The sequence below is a fragment of the Oikopleura dioica genome, chromosome PAR, assembly GCF_907165135.1.
Source record: "Oikopleura dioica chromosome PAR, OKI2018_I68_1.0, whole genome shotgun sequence".
Classification (NCBI taxonomy): Eukaryota; Metazoa; Chordata; class Appendicularia; order Copelata; family Oikopleuridae; genus Oikopleura; species Oikopleura dioica.
This window is the reverse complement of record NC_137293.1, coordinates 12,808,387-12,830,312: the sequence shown is the minus strand read 5'-3', so window position 1 is coordinate 12,830,312 and position 21,926 is coordinate 12,808,387. Positions and strand designations below refer to the sequence as shown.

The 21,926-nt window shown below is 41.7% G+C and overlaps 11 protein-coding genes across 12 annotated transcripts in view; 7 read left to right on the top strand and 4 right to left on the bottom strand.

Moving 5' to 3' along the window:
* LOC145705051 (sulfhydryl oxidase 1-like) lies at positions 1-3,270 on the top strand. 2 transcript variants are annotated; one of them, XM_081782499.1, is made up of 10 exons: positions 1-147; positions 193-409; positions 454-705; positions 755-912; positions 957-1,258; positions 1,304-1,462; positions 1,507-1,745; positions 1,885-2,131; positions 2,548-2,887; positions 2,932-3,270. In XM_081782499.1, exons 1-10 carry the CDS (start codon positions 46-48, stop codon positions 3,136-3,138), a joined length of 2,223 nt encoding a protein of 740 aa, XP_081638625.1. In that variant the 5' UTR covers positions 1-45; the 3' UTR covers positions 3,139-3,270. The 2 variants fall into 2 exon arrangements, with proteins under 2 accessions (XP_081638625.1, XP_081638626.1); XM_081782500.1 differs by lacking the exons at positions 2,548-2,887; positions 2,932-3,270 and adding an exon at positions 2,255-2,521.
* LOC145705070 (33 kDa inner dynein arm light chain, axonemal-like) overlaps positions 1-21,926 on the top strand; it is a 50,372-nt gene that overhangs the window by 3,744 nt on the left and 24,702 nt on the right. The window lies entirely within an intron of this gene.
* LOC145705075 (anaphase-promoting complex subunit 10-like) lies at positions 3,287-3,935 on the top strand. Its single transcript, XM_081782531.1, has 2 exons — positions 3,287-3,512; positions 3,552-3,935. Exons 1-2 carry the CDS (start codon positions 3,295-3,297, stop codon positions 3,889-3,891), a joined length of 558 nt encoding a protein of 185 aa, XP_081638657.1. The 5' UTR covers positions 3,287-3,294; the 3' UTR covers positions 3,892-3,935.
* LOC145705073 (fas apoptotic inhibitory molecule 1-like) lies at positions 3,912-4,685 on the top strand. Its single transcript, XM_081782530.1, has 2 exons — positions 3,912-4,444; positions 4,487-4,685. The coding sequence occupies exons 1-2, from the start codon at positions 3,961-3,963 to the stop codon at positions 4,570-4,572; spliced, it is 570 nt and encodes a 189-aa protein (XP_081638656.1). The 5' UTR covers positions 3,912-3,960; the 3' UTR covers positions 4,573-4,685.
* Positions 5,246-7,188, bottom strand: LOC145705062 (uncharacterized). The gene is made up of 8 exons (XM_081782514.1): positions 6,995-7,188; positions 6,517-6,954; positions 6,374-6,414; positions 6,250-6,323; positions 6,146-6,155; positions 5,784-5,813; positions 5,608-5,722; positions 5,246-5,513 (listed from the first exon to the last, which is right to left on the bottom strand). The coding sequence occupies exons 1-8, from the start codon at positions 7,167-7,169 to the stop codon at positions 5,257-5,259; spliced, it is 1,140 nt and encodes a 379-aa protein (XP_081638640.1). The 5' UTR covers positions 7,170-7,188; the 3' UTR covers positions 5,246-5,256.
* On the top strand, positions 7,284-10,562 carry LOC145705049 (vam6/Vps39-like protein). Its single transcript, XM_081782497.1, has 7 exons — positions 7,284-7,541; positions 7,611-8,848; positions 8,901-9,527; positions 9,610-9,695; positions 9,815-9,997; positions 10,194-10,287; positions 10,336-10,562. The coding sequence occupies exons 1-7, from the start codon at positions 7,289-7,291 to the stop codon at positions 10,444-10,446; spliced, it is 2,592 nt and encodes an 863-aa protein (XP_081638623.1). The 5' UTR covers positions 7,284-7,288; the 3' UTR covers positions 10,447-10,562.
* Positions 10,559-12,664, top strand: LOC145705072 (ras-related protein Rap-1b-like). The gene is made up of 5 exons (XM_081782529.1): positions 10,559-10,716; positions 10,759-11,019; positions 11,457-11,650; positions 11,850-12,443; positions 12,487-12,664. The coding sequence occupies exons 1-4, from the start codon at positions 10,588-10,590 to the stop codon at positions 11,851-11,853; spliced, it is 588 nt and encodes a 195-aa protein (XP_081638655.1). The 5' UTR covers positions 10,559-10,587; the 3' UTR covers positions 11,854-12,443; positions 12,487-12,664.
* Positions 12,825-14,572, top strand: LOC145705059 (sorting and assembly machinery component 50 homolog). Its single transcript, XM_081782510.1, has 7 exons — positions 12,825-13,234; positions 13,283-13,383; positions 13,428-13,577; positions 13,621-13,751; positions 13,807-14,082; positions 14,127-14,267; positions 14,309-14,572. The coding sequence occupies exons 1-7, from the start codon at positions 12,854-12,856 to the stop codon at positions 14,449-14,451; spliced, it is 1,323 nt and encodes a 440-aa protein (XP_081638636.1). The 5' UTR covers positions 12,825-12,853; the 3' UTR covers positions 14,452-14,572.
* Positions 15,233-16,155, bottom strand: LOC145701919 (early estrogen-induced gene 1 protein-like). The gene is made up of 5 exons (XM_081779131.1): positions 16,076-16,155; positions 15,791-16,026; positions 15,509-15,724; positions 15,405-15,457; positions 15,233-15,361 (listed from the first exon to the last, which is right to left on the bottom strand). The coding sequence occupies exons 1-5, from the start codon at positions 16,153-16,155 to the stop codon at positions 15,233-15,235; spliced, it is 714 nt and encodes a 237-aa protein (XP_081635257.1).
* Positions 15,887-17,718, bottom strand: LOC145704569 (uncharacterized). The gene is made up of 6 exons (XM_081782026.1): positions 17,487-17,718; positions 17,299-17,384; positions 17,163-17,219; positions 16,451-16,851; positions 16,076-16,346; positions 15,887-16,026 (listed from the first exon to the last, which is right to left on the bottom strand). Exons 2-5 carry the CDS (start codon positions 17,359-17,361, stop codon positions 16,277-16,279), a joined length of 591 nt encoding a protein of 196 aa, XP_081638152.1. The 5' UTR covers positions 17,362-17,384; positions 17,487-17,718; the 3' UTR covers positions 15,887-16,026; positions 16,076-16,276.
* Positions 17,780-21,909, bottom strand: LOC145701918 (centrosomal protein of 290 kDa-like). The gene is made up of 2 exons (XM_081779129.1): positions 18,250-21,909; positions 17,780-18,175 (listed from the first exon to the last, which is right to left on the bottom strand). Exons 1-2 carry the CDS (start codon positions 21,907-21,909, stop codon positions 17,780-17,782), a joined length of 4,056 nt encoding a protein of 1,351 aa, XP_081635255.1.

The window sequence follows — 21,926 nt, the reverse complement described above, 5'->3', positions numbered from 1 at the left end:
ATTGAAGTATTTTTTGTTTAGAATGGAGTCGTATTAGTCGTGTAGATGTTAAAATTACTCTTTCTTGCCTTCATTTCTTTTGGAGGAAGTCTTCCAGCGAAGGGTCTTTATGAAGAAGACACAGATTTCGTCCAAATTCTTACTCAGGTAAACAGAACTATTCGAAGATAGAGAGAAACAAGAATTATTCAGGAGACATTCAAAGAAACGCTAGAAGCTCAAGAGGAGAAGAATCAGTTCTGGATCGTCGAATTTTACGCCTCCTGGTGTGGCCATTGTGTCCATTTCGCACCGACAATTAAAGAATTCGCAAAGGAAATCAAAGATTGGGGAAAACTCGTCAAACTTGGTGTAATCGATTGCGGAAATCCAGATAATGGCGATATCTGCCGAGAGAATCAAGTTCATGGTAATCGCTGCCTTCATTTGATTTTTTATCATCCCTTTTCGAAGGCTTTCCAACGATGAAATACTTCCTGCCAAACGACAGACTCTACGATCAAAAAGAAAATACGCTCGAAGCTCGATCCACAGCCGCTCTTAAAGAAGAAGCACTGAAAATCGCGCTAGAAAAAAATGTTGCCCATGAAAATGGTCTTGGGAGATTCTTATCTCTTGAAAAAATTGAAGGGGCTGCTGTTAATGATGTCGTCGAACAAAATTCAGAGGATGGCATTTTCACCGCATTAGTTGCTGCTCCTTCTGGTAGAATTATCGAAGCATTGATTATTTTTAACTATACTCGTAATCTTAGATATGGCACTTGCTGATGGTTCAACGATGGATCTACTTGCTGATTTGACCTCTCTCTCTGAAATCTCTATAAGATTGACAGATGAAGCTTCGGTGAAAAAATGGCCAGAAACTAAAGGAGCCATCTTATTAATCCTTGAGAAGGACGCAGTGAAAATGGTGAGTCACATTCTTACTAATCATTTTCTTTATAAAATTCCTAGAAAATCGAACTATCAGACGCAACATCACGCGCCGAAGTCCTCGAGCTTCTTTCTTCAACTCTCAAAACCGAAAAATATTCCTGGAAAAATGTCGTCGTTGCATCATCTCTGAAAAGCGCTGCCGCTGCAAACGACGATGCCTGGGCGAAATATGATCAAAGCAAAGTTTACCTACAAGATATTGAATCCGCTCTTCTTCAGTTGCTTTTTTACGATGTCAGTAGCTTCCCACTGGAAGGAGAAGCGCTTAGTGCAATAAAAAAATATGTCAAAATTGTTTCCCAACTTTATCCGCCGACAAGGTACGTTTTTGAAGCTGATTTTGTTTTGCCAACACAAACTTTTAGTCGAAGCATAGATGTGGACCTTCGAAACTTATCATCAGAGCTGGAGACAGTCTCGAAGATAAGAAAACGAAAGGAATGGATAGGATACCTTGATAAAGCTGGATTGACAAAGCTTCAAGGATCTCAGCCAACTTTATCATACGCTGCTTGTACACCTAGGTAAGTTCCTTCTTTCCCAATTCATCTCTGTTATACCATTCTAGTGTCGAAAATCTAAGAGGCTACACATGCGGCTTGTGGACCTCCTTTCATCTTTTCGCGAGTCTGGCTTCAGACGAACAAGCTTCCACCTTCGCAGAAGCGATGTCAGAAATGATTCTCAATCACTTCTCGTGCCTTGAGTGCCGAGAAAATTTCAAAAAGGAAATCGAGCAATTCCCACTTGCTGGAGTAACCGATCACAACTCGGGTGTGAAATGGCTTTGGGAGCTGCATAATTCTGGTACGGATTATGATGTGATTCAAAATTTTCTAAAATTTTAGTTGTCCTTTGATTACCCATTCTCAGGTTGATTGTTTTCGGTGGTTGATATTTTTTAACATTTCTTTTTTCTTGTTTTCGGTTCTTACATCGCTTATAGTGAACGCAAGGCTCGCTGGTGAGCCTTCCGAGGATCCGAAATTCCCAAAGATGCAGTATCCATCTGGCGAAGAATGCGTATTCTGCAAGACAGCGGATGACTTTCAAATGGAAGAAACGCTCAAATATCTTGACTTTCATTATTCTAAAGAAAACCTTGTCCTCGCTGATGGTGAGAAAATGGTGGATAATGATAGAATGGAAGATGATGCTGATGAAGTTGTTGAAGCTATCAAAGATAAGCCAAAGTAAGTTTATTGAGTATTTTTATTGGTGAATCCTTTTTGGTTAATTTTTTCTGAAAAACGGAATAAAGAGAATACCTTTATTATTATTGGGTGAAGGGTATCGAGCTGACCACGCTTATTCAGAAGCCACAAGGGCTTAGCCTGGTTCTTCTTTGTCGTTTGCGTCATTGGGTCGATGTTTCTTTGGCGATCGTATCGTATTCGGACCAGATTAAAGCGCCATTACCGAAAGTTTTCTCATCAACTCTAGTTCAATTCAAATTTTATAAATACCTTTTTCATGAAACCCGATTTCCTTCAGTCTTTCTTCGAGCCTAATGATATTTTCTGTATTGATCATATAACCCACTGCATAAATAAACTCCTTACCATTATGGGCAGTTATCCTTATGTCGAGAATAACTTTTAACTTTCAGATGGATGGTGGAGCACGAAAAGGAGCTGGCGCGAACAACAGAACCGCCAAAAGTAGACCTGAAAAGCTTCGCTCACGAACGACACGAAGAATCTCGCCAGACAACCCTCGAAGATTTGTTCAAAGAGCTACATAAAATTGGCTACGACGCGAACGAAATCGATCACATTTTGAACAATAATCCGCATGCGACGCTGGAAGACAAAATTCGAATGCTAAAGAAAAAGGTTGAAGCCTTTTTGATTTATCGGAAGAGCAAGATGGCGAGAGAGAACCAGGATATGAAAATAATTGACGAGTTATCGAAAGATCCTGAAATTCCTCTTTCTCATCGGACAGTGGTAAGATTTTCTTTTCATTTTCTTTTATTTATGTTCCAATTAAGCTCTTTGCGGAGCTTGCAAAAATGAACCAAATTCGCAAAGAAGTTGAAGAGGAGTTCCAGTTCATCGGCTTTTCAGTCCTAGACACTTATTTCTGTATTTTCCTCTGGACGGCATCTACTTCTATTCTCCTATGGTTCTACTGTGGTTTTAACTGCCGCTGTTGCTACGCTAGACGTAAACCTATTTACAGATTTCAACGAATGTAGTTTTTTTTCTGAATACTTCCTCTTTTCAAATAGTTCCAATGTGCAATTTTATTTTCTGTAAAAAATCCACTTTACCTTTTTTCTGTTTCTCAAAAATTCAATTCGCAATTTAAAAATATTCAACAAATTCACAGTGCTGAATAAATAATAATCAGAATGAATGAAAGCATTGACATGTTTGATCTTCTTGGAGGAGGCAGCATGATCCTCAAGCAGTACACGCAGGGAAAGTTGCCTGATATTGGCCACGATGCGATTTGGTCGGTGAGCTCTTGTAAACGCGAGTTTCCGATAAGTAATCTCCGCGACAACAATGTTGATACTTACTGGCAGTCTGATGGGAATCAGCCGCATACGATCACTTGTCAGTTTCGGTAGATGTTCATTGAGTCCTGCATCTTTACTTATTTTAGCTCCCGCCAACAAGTCGTCGGAATCCTTCTCTACGCAGATAGCAAGAGCGACGAGTCCTACACACCGTCGCACATCACCATCAAAGCCGGCAGCGACTTCAACGACCTGGTCAACGTAGTGACTGACTTCAAAACAAACGAGCCAAAGGGGTGGATACCCATAAACATCAAGAACAGCTTTGGCAATCCGCTGCGCACATGGATGTTGCAAATCGTTATAACCCAAAACCATCAATCAGGACGGGACTCGCACCTCAGAATGATCGCTGTCTTGGGCCCAAGTGAGACTGAAGACTCCAAGTTTAAGCGGCTCTCTCAAAATTTTAATATGCTCAGATAGATAACTGCCCTTTTCATAATTTATTAAACTTCACGACATACCAACTCATCTTTTTCTCTCTTTTCCAGAATGAATGAAAAAGAATGGAGGATCCCTCTTGTCTCTGGTGAGACGAAAATCAGGCTGGAACACAGCTTTACTTCTGGAAGACGAACAGTTTTTCTCGAAGACAAGATTGTCTTCGAAGACAAATGGCGGATGGCATTCACTGGAGTGGACCAATTCAAGCTTGGGAAAAATCATTCAGCAAAGATGATTATCAGTACAAATAAATTAAAAGCTGGCTTCTTCGAATCGCTGTTTGGCGGCTCCAATTCTTCAGACTTAGAATACAAGCTTCTGATCGATGGAATGTCCGAAAAAGATTTTATACGAAAGCAAGAAAAGATCTTGCGAGCGTGGGAGCCGTTTCACAAGAAGCAGAAAGTCTTCTTGGACACGACGAAGCTTGAAGTTTGGTTCAAAGGGCATGAAGTTGAATCAACACAGAACTTTATCGAGGATGGAACAGAAATGACCTTCTGTATTGATGGCAAAGCATTCTCAGTTAGAAGTGAGTCGATTTAACTCTTATCTTCCAATAATTCAACTTAAGATCTTTCATCTGGATCAAAGCACGAGGGTCTTGTTTACGAAATGTACATGGATGGTGAGCCAATTCCGCAAGTCGCTATTCTGTAGATAGTTGAGCACCTGAATCATCTTTTGCAACTCTAATTCTTCAACATTGATTTCTCCACTGACCTCAAGCACTTACTTTTCTACCCCTGGATAAATTTATTTTTCTATTTGCACTCACTTACCTAATTCATCCTTTCTTAGAATGTCTGAAATAAAATGGGAGGTGCCGATGTCGTCGGGTAATCATATAATTGAGTTTACGCATGGTACGACTACCGGTTCCAGACTCATTAGAGGTAGAAACAATCAGTAAACCGATTATTCCTGAAACCTTAGTGGATGGTAAGGAGGTAGTTCGACACGACTGGATGTTTCGTCTTGTTGGGGAAGAGACATTCACGGTTGGTCCAAAGAAAGTTCCCGCGCGGTTGAAAATAGAAGCAGTTGGCGGCGTCACTTACACTTACAAACTCTACCTGAAAGAAAAACTTCTCGAAAAATACGTCCGTGAAGCCGTCAAAAACATGATCGTATGGAAGGTAATCCTCCCGAGCGGCCTCAAGCAACGGATTGCGATTGAAAAAGACACACTCGATATTTGGGTTGGAAATTCAAAGATTGAAGCTGAGTCCGGATTTACTGATAACGGATCTGAGCAACTTTTTGTTCTGGAAGGAAAGCAATTTCAAATTCTTGGTAATTTGAATTTCGTGAAATGGTTTAATTTATTTGCATTTTTAGTTTTTACTTCCGGCAAGAAACATGAAGGAATTGTTCATCAGCTAATATATGACGGAGAACTTTGCGCTCCTCAAGATCCTTGAGATGATTGTCGATGATAAACAGCATGTTTTCAATAAGCTGCTGGTGTCCACACCTTGTCACTCTCTTCTTGGACTCGTGTAAAATGTTTCTCCGATGTTGGAGAATTTTAACAGCAATATCTGCCATTTTCGTATCCCTGTCAGTAATTGCCATCTTTTCTATTACGCTCACCAATTCTTAAATAAGGTTCACTGTTTCTGTGAGTTTTTACTGTTTTCTAGCACATCTTATTTTATTTAGTAATAAAGATATTTTTATATGAACAATTACCTGGTGAAAAAGAGTCGATTGTCAAATAGAACTTGACCAAATTATCTGCTCCAGGCTTGACGAATTGAGAAACAGGGGACATGGAGGCTTTTTGAAGGTCCAGAGGCGTCAGCTGATCATGATTTTTGATAGTTATTCTGAGTTAATTTTTAGTTGCTAATTTTGAATCATTCCTGCACTTTTGTTTTCGAATTGACACCCCGTGGCTAGGATCGACAAATGCCCCCGAAATCCGGAATCGGATTTTCTTGAGCTCTGATTTTTCCGATCGGGTTTTGTCGGGTTTTCGTCTTTGTCGGGTTTTTATCGTAGGATTTTTCGGGTTTTTGTCGGGTACATCGGGTCTTTGTCGGGTTCCCGTGGAAGAACGAAGCTCAAGTGTGATTAGAGAATGACAAAAATACCCTACAAAAACCCGGTGATTTTCTAGCAAAATTTCAACGTCGGGTGTAGGGTAGGCAGAATCAAACAAAAACCCGACAAAAACGTCGGTTTTCGATCGGGTGTCGGGTGGGACTTGTCGATCCTAGCCCCGTGGAAGAACGAAGCTCAAGTGTGATTAGAGAATGACTTCGGTGAAGCAATTAATCGCTGTATTTCTACTGAATTGTCACTTCATTAACTTTCATTTTCTAACCCTGCCCATATGTCGACAGTAATTCTTGATCGCCCTTGTTGTTGCCGTAAGAGATGAATATTTCGCTATTTGGGTCAATCTGAAAGGGCACTTACTCGCGCACTTGCTGCAAGACAATTTAGTTTGTACCTTGTCTTTAGCTGTCAGAAGGAATCTATCATCTTTGAGTCCTAATGAAAGGTGTTAACAGTGTCTCAATCTAGAGTTCGCGACAATACAAGGCGATAATGGTTCCTAACCACGGAATTGCGCCTAAGTTTCCTTTCACTTACTGTACTGACAATTAGCTGGATTCCAGTGGTTGCACATGTCTAGACCGGGGATGAGCGTGGCATTCTGGTTTCGGGAGTTTATTTCAAGCCATGCCGGCGTTGTTGATGCCAAAACACCTCCATTAAAATTCCGCGTGATGACGTTTAGGTAGCACCATTTGAATAATTTGAACTCGATCAGCTCTGGCAGTTGCTCATTCAGCGCAGAGAAAACTTTCTTGACGTGACTGAGGGTCGACATGACGAAAAATTTTATTTCGAGTGGCAGCTCTAAAACGTCCGACGCTGGCCAGGTTAACGGGGAGTCAAAGGTTACTTGAAGGGAGGAAATATACGCGGCGTTTTCCCCTGTTATTTTTGACAGAGTAAGATAGATTGCCAAAAGATCATAAGGATTTAGATCCATTTTCAAACCACCCATGAAGTTTCGCAGAGCATCTATAATTCTTGATTGCAGGGAATTTTAGAGTTTCAAAACCTGATTTTAAAATCGAATCGACGGAGATGACCGATTTTGTGTTGATTTCCATGATCGTTTCATCTTCTTGTATCTCCATTTTTGAAAATATAGAAGAGCCATGAGGACCATTTCGTATCTCAATGTTCTCGCTCACAAAACCGTCTTCTTTCTGAATAGCTTCAAGAATATTCATCAGGAACTCAGAATATGAGACTCATGTGAGAAAATATAGCGCTTTTATAGACGCCCCTGAGCCTGTGCGGGACTCTCTGATGCCTCTTTCTGGCGTACCTAAGCTTATCTGTCTACTGCATGTCTCACGAAAACAGAATTTTTTTAGAAATATGTAAAGACGATTCGATGGCGCACGAATTGCTACAATCAGAAGCTGTTATTCCAAATCTTCCGCTGACAATCGAATGCATAACTGGCTATCGCATAGAAGAACGGATCTATAGGCTTTTTATTTCGACGAAAGAAGGTCACCTACTCGTTTATAAGGTTACGACAAAGAAAGGGGAGGCAAACTCAAAGCTTGAGCGAACAATTAAATCGAAGCAAAAGAGTAAGTAAAACGAAGTTACGATACTTACTAAGTATCGTTTTCAAGGAAAAAATTATCGTTTGATTTAAGTTGATCAGCTCGATGTCTTTTACGAAAACGGGCTACTTCTTGTTCTGCAAGATAAGAAATTCTGCATCAAAGACCTCAACCAGCCCGACGAAGACATCACGGACGCAATAGAACGCGCTGGTGCTGGAGGAGTCGTTCGAAATGTTTCTAGGTTCTCTCTTGTTACTGAAACGATCAAGTCTTCTTCTGGAGCTTGTGCTTCTATCGCCCAACTTTGCCTTGCGCAAAAGAAAAAGATCCTTTTGTATTATTGGAACAGAAACTGCTTTAATGAAATGAAAGAACTGATCATCGACGAAATTCCAAAGTCAATTTCGTGGATGAATTTTAACAACGTTATGGTCAGTTCAAAGAATGGCTACACAAAGATCGACATTCGCACGGCGAAAAACGAGGAGATAATTGTCAACGACCGGTTGATGAACTCACAGATTTGCTCTTACGGCAAGAATGGTGTCATTTGTGCGACTCAATCTGGCGTCGTTTTCTACAAAGACGACCAAAACCTGTCAACCGTCGCTGTGTCGACTGATGAGCCGACAATCTCACTGGCTACTCATTATCCGTGGACACTTGCTGGTTCGTCAGTTGGCTTATTTGTGATCGCCCCTGATTACAGCTACAATGTACTGCAAAAGATCTCTAGCTCGCCTATCTTGGGAATATGCTCTGTCGAAGATGTTATTTTCGCAGTCTCATCACATTCACTTTCTCTGTTACGTCAGACTGATCTGCATTCAATAATTTCATCTCTCCATCAATCAAAGCAGCTTAACCTCGCTCTAGCTCTTCTCGAAAACGCTTCTAGCTTGCCACCTGAGGATCTAGCCAACTACAGACTGCGGATTACAAGCATGCAAGCATACGAGATGTTCTGCAACTCGGAATTTCTCCAAGCAATAGAAAAATTCCAACAAAGCAAAATTGATCCACTAAAAGTAATCGGTCTCTATCCTGACCTCCTTCCGTCCTCAGTTCGTCGACCCTCTACGAAGATCTTTGTGCCACCAGATCTGTCCGGTCCTTTGTTAATCGATGCATACCGTGCGCTCGTCCCGTATCTAACATCAGAGAGAAGTCAAGCGCTCTCTAACGAGCCTCGCGATTTGAAATTATTGAGTATATTGGATACAGTACTTCTCAAAACATACTTGCACACTTCTCCATCGATGGTTTCATCCCTTCTCCGACTGAAAGAAAACTTCTGCATCGAGTCAGAATGCGAGCAAATCCTCCAGGTAATCATTCAAATACGTCAATCAGATCATTTAACAGTTCATTTATTTTTAGGAGCATGGTAAAATCGACGAGCTAGTGATCTTATTCAAGCGTAAAGGAAAACACGCTGAAGCCCTGAGTCTTCTTTCAAAACGAGGAGATGAGCAGATTGAAGATATCATCAAATATCTCGGCCAACTCGACGAAGAGAACTTTCACATCGTCCTTAGCTTCGGCGGACAGTTAGTGCGGTCGAAGCCAAATCTCGCGCTAATTCTTTTTACTTCCGAAGGCGATGCTGAAGCCTGGCCAAAATATGACGTGTATGAAATGTTCAAAGAAAACTGTGCTCCAGCCACGATGCGGATGAGTTTGCTCGAGTTCTATGTAAATGAGTGGAACTGCGACGATCAGAGAATCTTCTCGTACCTAATCGAAGAGTACCGAAACTCAATACTAGAAGTACGCGACCTTATGCTCGTTGATACGATTAAGGATCGCCCCGAGTCATCCGCCATGGTCCCTAATCCAGACACATTAGTGGCCGTTGACGAGTTGAATATACTGCGAAAGAAGTTGATCGCTCTTTTGGAGTCAAAGTCGATCAAGGTCGATGAGCGGCTTTTGGACTTATTTGCTGACGAGGATTGGATTGAAGAACGAGCGCTGCTACTCTCGAGATTGGGGCGACACAAACAGGTGAGCTGAGCTGGAGATAAGACTGATTTCCTTATACCGGCTCATTCTCAGGCAAGAATAAAAGTTAGTAGAGAATATTAAGGCGTTGCACGTTTATGCCGACAAATTGCCGCAACGAGCGGAGTCTTACTGTAGTAAAATCCACAACAGCTGCCCAGAAATATACGGCTATCTTTTAGGAGCGTTATTGAACCAAGAATGAGTTAAGACAGAGTTCCGTTATTTGGCCAGAAATCGATAAAAACGCCGCGCAATCAATGCGTTTTCTAAATTCTGTGTTCAATAACATGCACTAAAGAATATTTAATCGAGAATGATTTTCTTGACGAGATCTTTGGCGTCCTGGAACGTCATGCGCTCTTTCTGCCGCCGAAAAAAGTTATCGACGTATTACCAGATAACGTTCCCATATCGGAGGTGTCCAATTTCGTCAGTCGTGCGATAACCAAATCCGCCAACGTAAAACGAAGGTGATTATTTATTTATGCTTTTTGTCAAGCTTCTATTTTCAAAAAAGTGAGCGGCTATTTTTAGTTGCTAAGTCAGCCTTTGATTGTAAAATGGAGCTGCAGTTCGAATTGAACGAGATTATTTTTGGTTCCTAAATAGAAGCGCATTAATCAGATTTGCTTTTTTGTATTCCAGAGATTCATTTCAATTTTACAGAGTGAAGATACAGTCGGCGCTGATGGAGGTGGAATCAACAAGGACAAACGTAGAATGCATCGAAGCCGAGCGGACGCGGATCGAGCTACCACAGGTCTGTAATCCTCGTTGTCTTCAAGTCAAGTAACAATTGAGCGATTAGGGCACACGCTGCGCGCACTGCGGCCGATCGGTCAACCCACAATCGGCGATCGCCATCACTCCCTCCAGAGACGTCTATCACTACGGATGTCTCAATGATCTAACAGAGTAAAAGAAAAACTGAAAAAACTCCTTCCACTGCACTTTCTTCAACGAATTTCTGTACTTTCTTCTGAAATCATTCATTTCTTGCTAAAATTGCTCGACAGTTCACCATTCAGCGTTATCAGACCTTCATCCTTTCAGAGAAACAATGCAGGAATACAAGCTTGTCGTTCTCGGAACTGGTGGTGTCGGCAAATCCGCCCTGACAGTTCAATTCGTCCAGAACATTTTCGTCGAAAGATATGACCCGACGATCGAAGACTCATACAGAAAACAGGTCATATTTTTTTCCAATAACATGATCTAAATCTTGTTGAAGATGGAAGTGGGAGGAAAATCCTGCGTTCTTGAAATCTTGGACACAGCAGGAACAGAGCAATTCGCGGCGATGAGAGATCTCTACATGAAAAATGGACAGGGCTTCCTTTTGGTCTATTCAATCACTTCTCAAGCTACTTTCGCCGACTTGCAAGAAATTCGAGAGCAGATCTTGCGCGTCAAAGACACAGATGATGTTCCAATGGTTCTCGTTGGAAACAAATGCGATCTCGAGTCCGAACGAGTTGTTGGAAGAGAACAGGTAACTGGTTAATTATTAGTAATTGAAATATTAATTTATTTAATAATTTAAAAAATATTCATAACGAATCAAACTAAAATCAATTTTTTGCAAGTGAGAAAAATTATTTTTATGCCGAGAGAATCTCTAGAATCCCGAAAAATAATTGTTTCATTTTTTCATTTACTGGCTCGATCCTGAGTTGTGATTGGATCGTTCCCGCGCTCGGCAAAATTCGAGCCGGGCTCTCGTCAAAGAATGGGTTCTCAGAGATTTTTAACGAAAAGTTTTACGGAAAATGACCCGCCAAGTTGATTTTCTAGGTATGAACAATAATTCTGATAAGTCTTCAAATTTTAAAAATTATTAAGGACTTAATTCCGATTAACATTATTTGATTATACACCTTATTCGTGAAAGAATAAATTTCAGTTTATAAAATTTAATAATTCCTCTAGGGCGTGAGTCTGGCCCGTTCGTGGGGCAACTGCACATTCATGGAGACATCAGCAAAAGCGAAGATCAACGTCTCAGAAGCCTTCACCGATCTGGTGCATCAAATCAACCAGATCATTCCGCCGCACCAAGCTCACAAGAGCAACCATAGAGGCGAGAAGACAGGCTGCTGTGGCAAAGGCTCCTGTACAATTCTGTAAGCGAATTTTTAAATAAAACATCGACACTTAACCCGTGCGTGTATATTGACAAATTTTTATGAAAATATGACAGTTTTAGTGCAGAAAATTAGTAAATTGAAGCTCGTATTTATCATTTTTTACATATTCGTTCAATATTTGCGCACGGTTTAAAAAGTTGACTCGTTAGAACATCCGTTATCCTTCTATTTCTAGCTGATCGTGAAGGACAACCCCTCCAGCTGCTGAACTAACCGACGCGGGTACTTACTACAACCAGTAACTAGTACAATTTTTATAAAAAAATTCCCCTCACTGCCTTAATTTGGCTCCATTGTCCCTTTTCCTCAAAAAATTGAAACGAATGTTACCATGTTCACGTTTTCTATTTTTATTTTATTTCCTCCTTTTTTCTATTCATTCTATTGAGCTTTACCAACATTATCCTAAAATACGTACTATTCATTTTTATTTCCTCTATCGCAACATCGAAATTACTAAACAACAAAACTTGCACTTGTTTCGAAAACCCCATCTTATCAGCTCTTGAGCTCAGTTGAAACTCAAATGATTTCCATTAAAATTTTGTGATCTTTACCTATTTTTAAAAACGGTTTCTTTCCATACCAGTTGCTTGACTACTTTCCGTGCCTTTTTTGCAAAATTGACAAAACTTTCTAACTGTGACTGTAAATTAGCAGAAAACAGAAGCGTTACGAGTGCTGATTCTCTTTCCTTTTCAGAAAAATGCGAGTCCTTGCTGCCCGAACTGCTGCTATCGCCACCCGACAGATCTCTGTCCGACGCGCTGTAAGTAACAGTACCTCTTTCCCTTTTCGAATTCTCTGTCTAGGGATTCCTTCCCGCCGAAGGCCGAGTCTGGATGGAGCGACTTGCCCCAGTCCTCCTCTTCGCCGCTCTCTTCGACATCGCCTGCTTCGATGTCTCCGGCAAGAAGCCCGACGGAAAGGCCTACTGCGCTTACTAGGCAACTCTGGAATCGAAGTTCGCCCTATTTATTGCTAGAAAAATAACAGCAACACATCTAATTCTGGATTCCCTCTGGTTCAATAAATCTTAAAAAAAAAACTTCTCATTCTTCATCCGCATACTCTGTGTTTGGATGAATAATTGTTTAACAGATTGATACAGCAGGAGACTAAAACTAACGCATTTCATGAGCAATAAATCTGCGAAAATTTATTATTTATTCTTGCAGAATGTCGACACGGCCAGATGAGATCCCCGTAAAAGTGGAGCGAGTCACCATTGAACAAGACAAGGGAGTTTCCAAACCATCTTTTCTCCGCCATTTCGTTAAAAATGTCCAACAAGCGAGCGACCTCCAAAGTCTTCTCGTTGAGGCCCAGCTTGCGAAGCAAAAAATGGAACAATCTGGTTGTTTTAAATCCGTAGATGTAGCCATCGACACGACTGAAGCTTACAACACGGACGGGAACGCCACTGGCTATCAGGTTGTTTATGACGTGAAGGAGAAGAAATTGAGCATTTCTGCGGGAGGAGATCTTTCGCCTGATTCGATGACGCCAGAAGGAGGTGTGAAAGTTGCAATTCCTAATGTTTTCGGATACGGTGAAAAGGTAAGACCTGGTATGGATAACGAAAGAAAGACCTAACCGATGTGACAGATTCAAATGAGCTTTGGGAAGGACATGGACTCAACTGAAGGAGCCGATAAGCCGAAAAACTTCTTTCCCAACGTCTCCCTCAACATCAACTACCCTCTAAGGTGGTGCTTCATTGGACATCTCGGTCTCTAACACATTTTTAAAGATACGAAACAACAAGCATCGATGGAGAATTCACGTCAACAAATCGCGAGAAACCATGGTGTAATATCAAGGAAGAAAGTATGCTAGGAAAATTCGGGATTACGAATAAATTCGCGGAAAATTTAACCGGATCAGTATCTCTCAACGCCAGGTAAAAGAAAAAGAGAAGTTCCGCTGATATATAAGATTTAAAGGCAGATGAATATAAGCGCCCTCACAGACAAAGATTGCCCTGAGTCCATCATAGACCAGTTTGGTTATTCTCAGAAGAATTTCTTGACTTTATCCGTCAACTACGACTCCTCTGCCAACTTCATCAGGAAGGGTTAGTTTAATGATTAAAGTTTAATCCCTTCGCCAAGATCCTCAACAATTTTTAGTCGTTCCCGCGAAAGGGTTCCGAATGAAATGCGATGCAGACTTCTTCAAGAATGGATACAAAGGCTTCGCAGATCTTGCTCTTTATCAGCCTCTGTCTACTGGTATTACCGGTGTTTTAACTGCAAGTGGTGGTTATCTTAATACGAATGGCAACAAAAGTCACATTTCCGATCGATTCTTCGTCGGTGGTAACAACAACATTCGTGGATTTGAAATGAACAGCCACGGTCCTCGTGAATCTGGCTGTGCTCTTGGTGGCGATGCTTCTTTCAAAGGTAGACCGCAAATGATCAATGCAAAAGCAAAAACCGACTTTTAGCGGGTGTTCATGTTTACTACTCAATGGAACTTCTTGGACAAATTTTCAAGGGAATTAGCCAAAATCTATTGAGTCCCAACGCTGCAATCCATGCTTTTGCCGTGGCTGGAAATGTGGGAAATGTCTCATCCGTTTTACAACGTACGTACAGTTCATACAATCATATCTTACCCAATATTCAGATAAACACTACGCGTACTGCTATGGCATCGGTGTAGCCATGTCCCTCTTCCAAGGCATTCCCCTCAATTTGGAAGCTAACGTTGTTGGAACAAGTCAGAAAAAGTTCCCAACCTTTCAAGCTGGATTCAGCATGTCCATCTGATTTTAGGAAAAATTCTGCTTCAACCTATTTATTTGTATATTGATCATTAGTGAATAAATTTACTGATGAGCTTCTGTTCCACTTACGTTCATGCCGATTTCATGTCAAAGTTTGCAAATAAACTTGAAACAAGTTCAATGATAAGGCTATTCTGAGTTTATCTTTCTAACTCAGTTATCCTGCGATAATCTGTTTTCCTGCAGTAAGAATGACAAAACAAAGAGTGAAAGGCTGCCTTCGAATAAGATGAAGTGAGTCTTCCATGATTTCATAGCATTTAAAGGAACGAATGTATTATAAGAATCAGATGATTAAATGCATTATAACCGAGGACTCTGATCCTGCAGAACCCCCGGCCTTCATGCGCACACAGTTATAATTAAGAAAACAAAATATATAATGGAGAGAACAGTTCAGCTTTCCCGCTATTGCAGATCTGCGTTCATTGTGAACTTAGGTTAAATTGTTGAGCAGAGCGTTGAAAGACTTTTATTTAATCACGATGTCATTTCAAGCCCGTGGCGTAAAGGAAAAATAGGAACTTGAGAGTCCATGTTTTAAAATTATGAAGTAAGATACATCGTCGAGATTCAAAAAGTGTCCTTGAAATGGCATCGTTAAAATGTGGCGAGGAAAACTTCTTATGAAATTGAGAAAAAAACAGAAGGGGTGATAGAGCGTTAAGATCTTGAAGGTCAATTGTTATTTAGTTTGAATTTGAAATAAACGATTCTTTGGGATATAAATAGCAGCAGCACATAAGGAGCCGATCGAAAACGTTTCATCTTGATGTTGATCGCATATTTTCGAAGATAGACTCGACTATAGCTGCGTTGTCGTCTAAATTACCGTCGTCGAAGGTGTCTGTGCCCGTATCAAGGCTGGGTATTCTATTGTGGCCGTTTGATCTCTTAATTCTGAATTAAAACATGCATAATAAGCTAGATACTCACCATCGGATCAGGCCGATTGAGGGAGTTGTTCGACGAGGAGTATCCAGACGCCCCTTAATTTATTCATTAACATCGCACTCCCTTATTTTAATATTGTTTCTTACCTGAAGACGTACGGGAATGAGTAGGCTTTGAGGCAGATTTTCCTAGGGGAACTTCGACCTCCTTTGAAATACTGTCAGCTTCAATAATTGCAACGGGCTCTATGCTTTTGCCGTTTGCGATAATAGGCTCGATTAAACCAGATACGAGGAGAATGGAGTTGTCGCAGCGAACAGATGACTTTTCGTATCCGTGCAAAAAGCTTCGAAGAACCTGCTCTGTTTTGAAGAATTTTGACAGGTTGAACTGAAAATATTCAAAATAAACGGAAAAGAAACAGGTACTCACATCTACGTAACCAAGTTTAACTTCATCCTTCGAGCCTGGCAGGTCCTGCCTCACAGAAATCCTGACCATTATCTTCTGGAGACTGGCCGGTGAAGGCACTTCTTTCATATTGATTTCAAACTCAAAGGGTTCATTCCATATTACGCAGCTGTTTTTGATCTCCCGCTTGTTTGTCCGACTCTCGAACTTCCCATTAGAGACGAGTCGTAATTTGCAATAAAGAAAACTATTGCTAGAAAGAGCGTTACAGTACTTGCATGACATTTTTTGTGATTGTTTACCTGTATGGGACAGCAGTAAGTTGCTGAATTTGGATAGAGCACTTCACTCGATGCTTTGTTTTCCGATTAAATAGACTCATGTTATCATTCTGAAGGGTTTGATTGACGCTCGATTTGAATAAGAAAATATTGTGAATTATAAAAATAAAAAAGAAATGGCACAAGGAAGTCATGGTGACAGTGTACAAAAATGGAATGGTTTTAGCGATTTGACCGTGCGCTGACTACTCGACGTGATCTGGCCATTGAGGAAGGCGGCGGCACTCTCGGGCTATAAAATTCCTCGATTATTGCTTGATCTCTTGTTTGTTGCGTCTGGCATACTGTGCAGCTCTGACTGTCTCCTGGCAACTGTAGATACTCGAAAGTAGTTACCTATTCATTCTGGCGATTTCGTCATTCCTCGATTGAATAGTTTCTTTGAGTAGTTTTACTTGTGTTTCATAATCCTTTTCAAGTGCTTCAGCGCTCCCCTGCGCGTCACGGGCCTGAGCAATAGCTTTCTCAAGCTTTTTCTCTATAATTTTCTTTATTTCCAGCTGTTTCTTCACAGTATCCGTTAGCCTCTCGATCTTTTTCGACTTCTTGTCAAGCTGTTGACGCATTTTTGCAAGCTCCTCCTCTGCGGCTGCATTAGCAGCGTTTGCCGTCAGGGATTGTTGGGTCCTCGTTAAATGCAGTGCGCGTTCACTCACATCTGCTGTCAAACGCTGTCGCAATTCGGACAGCTGCTCATCGTGCTGGAGTTCAAGATTGCGAAGTTCACGTCGGGCATCCTAAATACATTAGTAAAAATGCTCTCTTGAAATTAAAATTGCTGCTTCACGATCTCCAAAATTCTGAATTCTGGGTATCTATCAACCAACCTGTCAGAAAAATGGAGCTATAAGTGTTTGCTGTTGTCAGCGTGTTTGCAGACGACTGCAACAGTTAACAAAAAACTGATCAAACAATATATTTAGGTGTGGTAAAGGTCAACTCATTTGACAGCGCTTGACTGCAAATACGAATCTCAAAAATAACGAGTGAAATTTATCGTTTATGATACGAGCGTTACGTCAGTTCGGTGGAACGTAAGTAAATTTACCTTCAGTCGTAGCTCCAGTCGCTTGATTGTCTCGTTCTTGGCATTTAGCTCTTGTTCCTACGTAATTTTGGTTAATCACTCTTTGACGCAGATTTTGAAAAAAGATAGATTTATATACAGAATGGGACAAAAATACCTTCGTTTCAATAACAGCATTCGCTTGCGACGCTTTCTTTTCTAGCATCATAAGCTTCACCATAACAGAAGAATCTTCTATAGCGCCTGACTTGGGTTACGCCTGAGTAATGGATCATAAACGTCGCTGAAAACACATCCCCAGGATCATTAGGCTCATCAGCAGAATTCGAAATTGAGTAACCCGACCTGAGACATTCTGCTGATCTCTCTCGAGACCCTGAATAATCACATTGCCACTATTTCTGTCTTTTTCTTCGAGTAAGTGTCTGGCTTTTGATAAGGACTGTTCCAGGTGCAAAATTTTTGATTCTTTGTCGACAACTTTTGCCCAGGCAGCTGAAGCTTCTTCACGTAATCGTTTGCTGTCTGCTGTGAGTTCGGATACGTGGGATTTGAGAGCTTCATTTACGATCAAAATAACGCTAAGTGCTCAATACTCATAAATTATTCTCTATATAGATTGCAAATATATAAATCCATTAAATTTTACAGCGTGAGAATGGAATCAAGTTAAGATCGTTTCCTAAAACGTTTCGCTCAAGAATCGACGACCTCTCCGCCAAATTATCCGGCAATTCGGCCTCAGTCGTGGAATTAAGCGCCTCAACTTTTCGCTTGTGATGGTCATCCATCAATTCTCGGATCTCAATCATAACCGATTCGTGACGACTTGCCATCGCGGCATAGTTAGTATGCACATTCTGTCGCGTTAATAAGTCATTTTCTAGTTCATCGATCGTGCACAAGTGACTGTCTATTTGTGTTCTCAGAGCTGAATTCAGAGTCTTTGCCTCAGTTGCCGAGCGCTTAGCCTTCTGCTCGGACATCTTTGCAAATTCGATTTTTTGATGCCACTCCTGGACATTCAGAATCTCCTAAAGTTCAAAATAACTAATCAAACTTGAATAAAGAGTAAATTAAAGAAATGCCAATTAAAATGGAAAATTACCTTTTCGCGTGACGAAGTCGTTTTCAGCTTCGCCATAAGCTCATTCAATCCGGCCAATTTGACTTCATACTCTACTCTAGCAGATTCGAGATCTCCTTTCTCTGTCAGAAGTGCTTCACGATGGCGCTCCAGCTCACTTTTCTGGTTTTTGATTTTCGCCACTTGCATCTGATATCTCTCCAGGGACTCGACAGGGATCGCCCCAGCAAAACTGCTCTTGAACTCATTCACTGACGCTTCCAAGACGGACGTTCGCTGAAATGACTCTCTAATTAATATCGACAAAAGTATGTCACGCTGGTTCACATCTTTCTCGAGAGTAAGGACACGCTCTTCCAGTTTGTCAGCTTTTTTCGCCTCTTGATTTTTCAAATTATTGCTTTCAATCACTTCCGCTTGTAAGTTGTTTATCTCTTTGTTGAGTAAGAGGAATGTAGCTTCTGAATCAGAGTCTAAGAGTTCCGTATTTTTCAATCTCTTTTCGTGTAGCTCGACCGATTTTGACAGTTGGCCTAGTTCTTTTCGTAACTGCGTTGTCTGCGATTCTTCTAGCGCGAGTAAGTTGCGAAGTCTCTCAGTTTCTGAGTTCAGGGAGACGTTTTCTTCGACTGTTTCTTGAAGGAGAGCCTTTGTCTTGTCCGCAACATCGATAGGAATTGATTTTGAAAGTTCGGTCCTTAATTCGCCTTCTTTGTCCGCCTGCGCGATTGCCTTCGTACTCAGCGTTTCTAGTGATTTTTCCAAGTCAGCGATGCGCGTCACTAAAGTCGACTTAACTTGTTCAAGCTCTTCATTTCTTCTCTCTAAATGCGCGCATTTCTGCCTTTCATTCAGCTCCTTGATCTCTAAGGCAGCGTATTTTGACCTGATTGTTTCGACTGGCGGCGTGTTTTCGTCATTTTCCAGGTGAGACAAAAGTGCCAACTTCTCTTTCGCGATCGTAAGCTCCTTGAAAACGTGGTCTTTCTCGATCTGTAGTTTGAGGAATTTATCTTGCATATGGGAGAGTTCAATTTCTGCGACGACCTCATTAGTCGCCATCTCGGCGCTCTTTCGAATATGGATGCATTTTTTCTCGAGTTCAAGTTGAATCTTTTCGTATTGATATCGAGGCACAGAGCTGCTTAGTTCTTGTCGCAAGCGGGAAATTTGCAGCTTGTATTCGTTTCGGAAATTTCCCACTGATTCAATGCGTTTCAGGTTTTTCTTCCGCAGAGCTGCGAGAATGTCTTCGCTTCGCTCGAGTTTCCGCTTGAAGGATGAGACCTCGTGCTCAGCCAAGCGCACTGCCCTCTTCTGGCGAACTAACTCTATCCTCACATTTGTCAAGTTAGCGATGCAGTCCGCAATCTGGCTTTCCTTCTGATCGGCTGAACCCTCGAGCGAATTCTTCAACCGTGTAAATTCTTCCAAGTTCACGGAGCATTGCTGCAGCTCAGTGGTTAAATTATCGACGTTTGCGCGCAGTGCCGAACACTGTGTTTCATATTCTTCTTCTGTTCTCGACCACTTTAATGATTTCTCCTCGAGTTCTCTTTGCAGCTCTGCTTCAGTATCTTCAAGAGACTTTATCTTTTCTAGCAAATCGGAGATCGTACTTTGAAGTGCGACGTTTTCACGTCTCTCGGCCTCCACTGCTGACTGGGTTAATAGATCGCGCGGCTCAGTAGCTTCTGGCACGGCTCCTGATTTGACCGTGGCCTCTAGCTCCTTATACTTTCTTCTTTCAGAGTCAAGTTCGTTTTGTAAGAGCATAAGCCGCGCGTTTAGATCCGTAAATTGGGCTCCGTCAACTGAAATAGATCCGTTCTCCTCGAGTTGTACCGGTAATTGAGCTGACGAGGTTAAAACGCGCGCATCAGTAAATGACTGTATTTCTCCCCTGAGAGCTTTTAATTCGCTTTGTACACCATACGTCAGATCCTCGATGGCTTTATTCTGAAGATTACTCTCCTCGCTGGATTTTACTGGGACGGGCTGCTGACCACTGCGCAAGATGTCAATCAGATCTGTTACTTGGTCGAGCTGGGCCTGCGTCAGTGACGCCGTGGAGACGTTCTCAGGAAGCGAATTCATCATTGCCCGCCGAGCGCGCACCTTGAGCTCGATTCGTTCTTCTTCGAGAACTTCAACCTTCGCACGGAGCGTTTCATTCTCTGAGCGCATCGTCTTGTTTCTAATATTCAACTGCTCTCTAAGCCTAGAAATATCAGTAAGGTCGCGTTGCTCACGTTCAAGTTGGGCTCGCAAGATGTCGTTCTCATCAATCATCTCTGTGAGTTTATCGTCGATTTCCCCGATGCCCATCGTTAATCTGTCACGCTCTTTGGTCCTTTTCGTCAACGTCTGTTCTAGCTTTCTATTCTCTGCTCGCGCTTCCGGAAGTCCAGTGACGCCGGCTTCAAGATTGGTTCGAATATGAACCTCTTTGGAAAGTTTATCCTCGACATCGCGAAGGTGTAGCTCTTGTTCTTGGACGCGTTGCTCAAGGTCCGCGTGATCGCCTTTCAGAGCTTCATACTCTTTCACAACCGACTCGTATCTCCTTGTAAGATGATGGAGCTCAGCCGAGGGGGTCTGCTGTTGATTGAATTTGGCAATTACCTCATTCAGTTCAATCACATCATTGAGTGATTGATTGAGCTTTTCCTCTAAGATGCTGATCTTCAGAGCGCGTTGTTTGAGTTCTTCCTCTTGCTCGTGAAGACGCCTCTTTTCTGGGGCGAGTTCAGCATTGCGAAGTTGACGGTCTAATTCATCAATTTGCTTTGATTGCCGGGCAATTTCGAGATCTTTTTCATGGGCCGCTGCGACAAGTTGATTAGTTCTCTGCACGACCTCAACTCTGATCTGCTCTGTCTCTTGTTCTCGTTCGCCAAGTGCCTGTTGGAGATTTTCGACTTCTGATTTGAGCTTGTCTCTTTCATTTGACAAAGATTCATGCTCGACATCGTCGGATTCGTAGCGCTCCTCCATTTTCGTGTATTTAGCGTCCATCGCAATCATTTGCTTCGTCGCCTCTTCCATATCATCGCGCAACGTTTTATTCTGCTCCTCCAATTGTCTAATGACTTCTTCGAGTTTCTGATTCGCATCAATTTGTTCCGAAAGAAGCTCTCTCTTCTCATTGAGTTTGCGAGATAAATCGTCTTTATTTGCTGCGTCGTTTCCAACTTTGAGCTGGTTCATTCGAAGCGTCTCAATTTCCTTGCAGAGGCTATCGTAAGATCTATCTCTATCACGAAGCTGGCTTTCAAATTCTCGTTGATCATTCTCAATTTTAGCGATGAGCTCGGTCTTCTCGCGCTCGTGATCTTGACGCTCCTGGTCTAATTGCTCCTCAAGCTGTTTAATCATATGGGCGCCTTGATTCATCCCATAATCCACTGAGATCTTGCTTTCTTGTTGAACGTCTCTAATCATCTTATCCTTCTCGTCGAGCTCATCGTAAAGTATCTCTTGCTTTTCTATGCTTATTTCCAGATACTGGCGACAGGCAATAAAAAGCTTTTCTTGGACTTCCGGCTCAATCTCACTCCAGTTGGAGACGTCGCGTAAAATGTCGCCTGCTTGCTGCTGGACATCGTCATTATCCTCTAAATACGTCCCGTTCTCACAGATATTGTTGAGAAGCTGGAGATCAGCCCCCGAAATCGACATCTTAAAAACTCAATGTT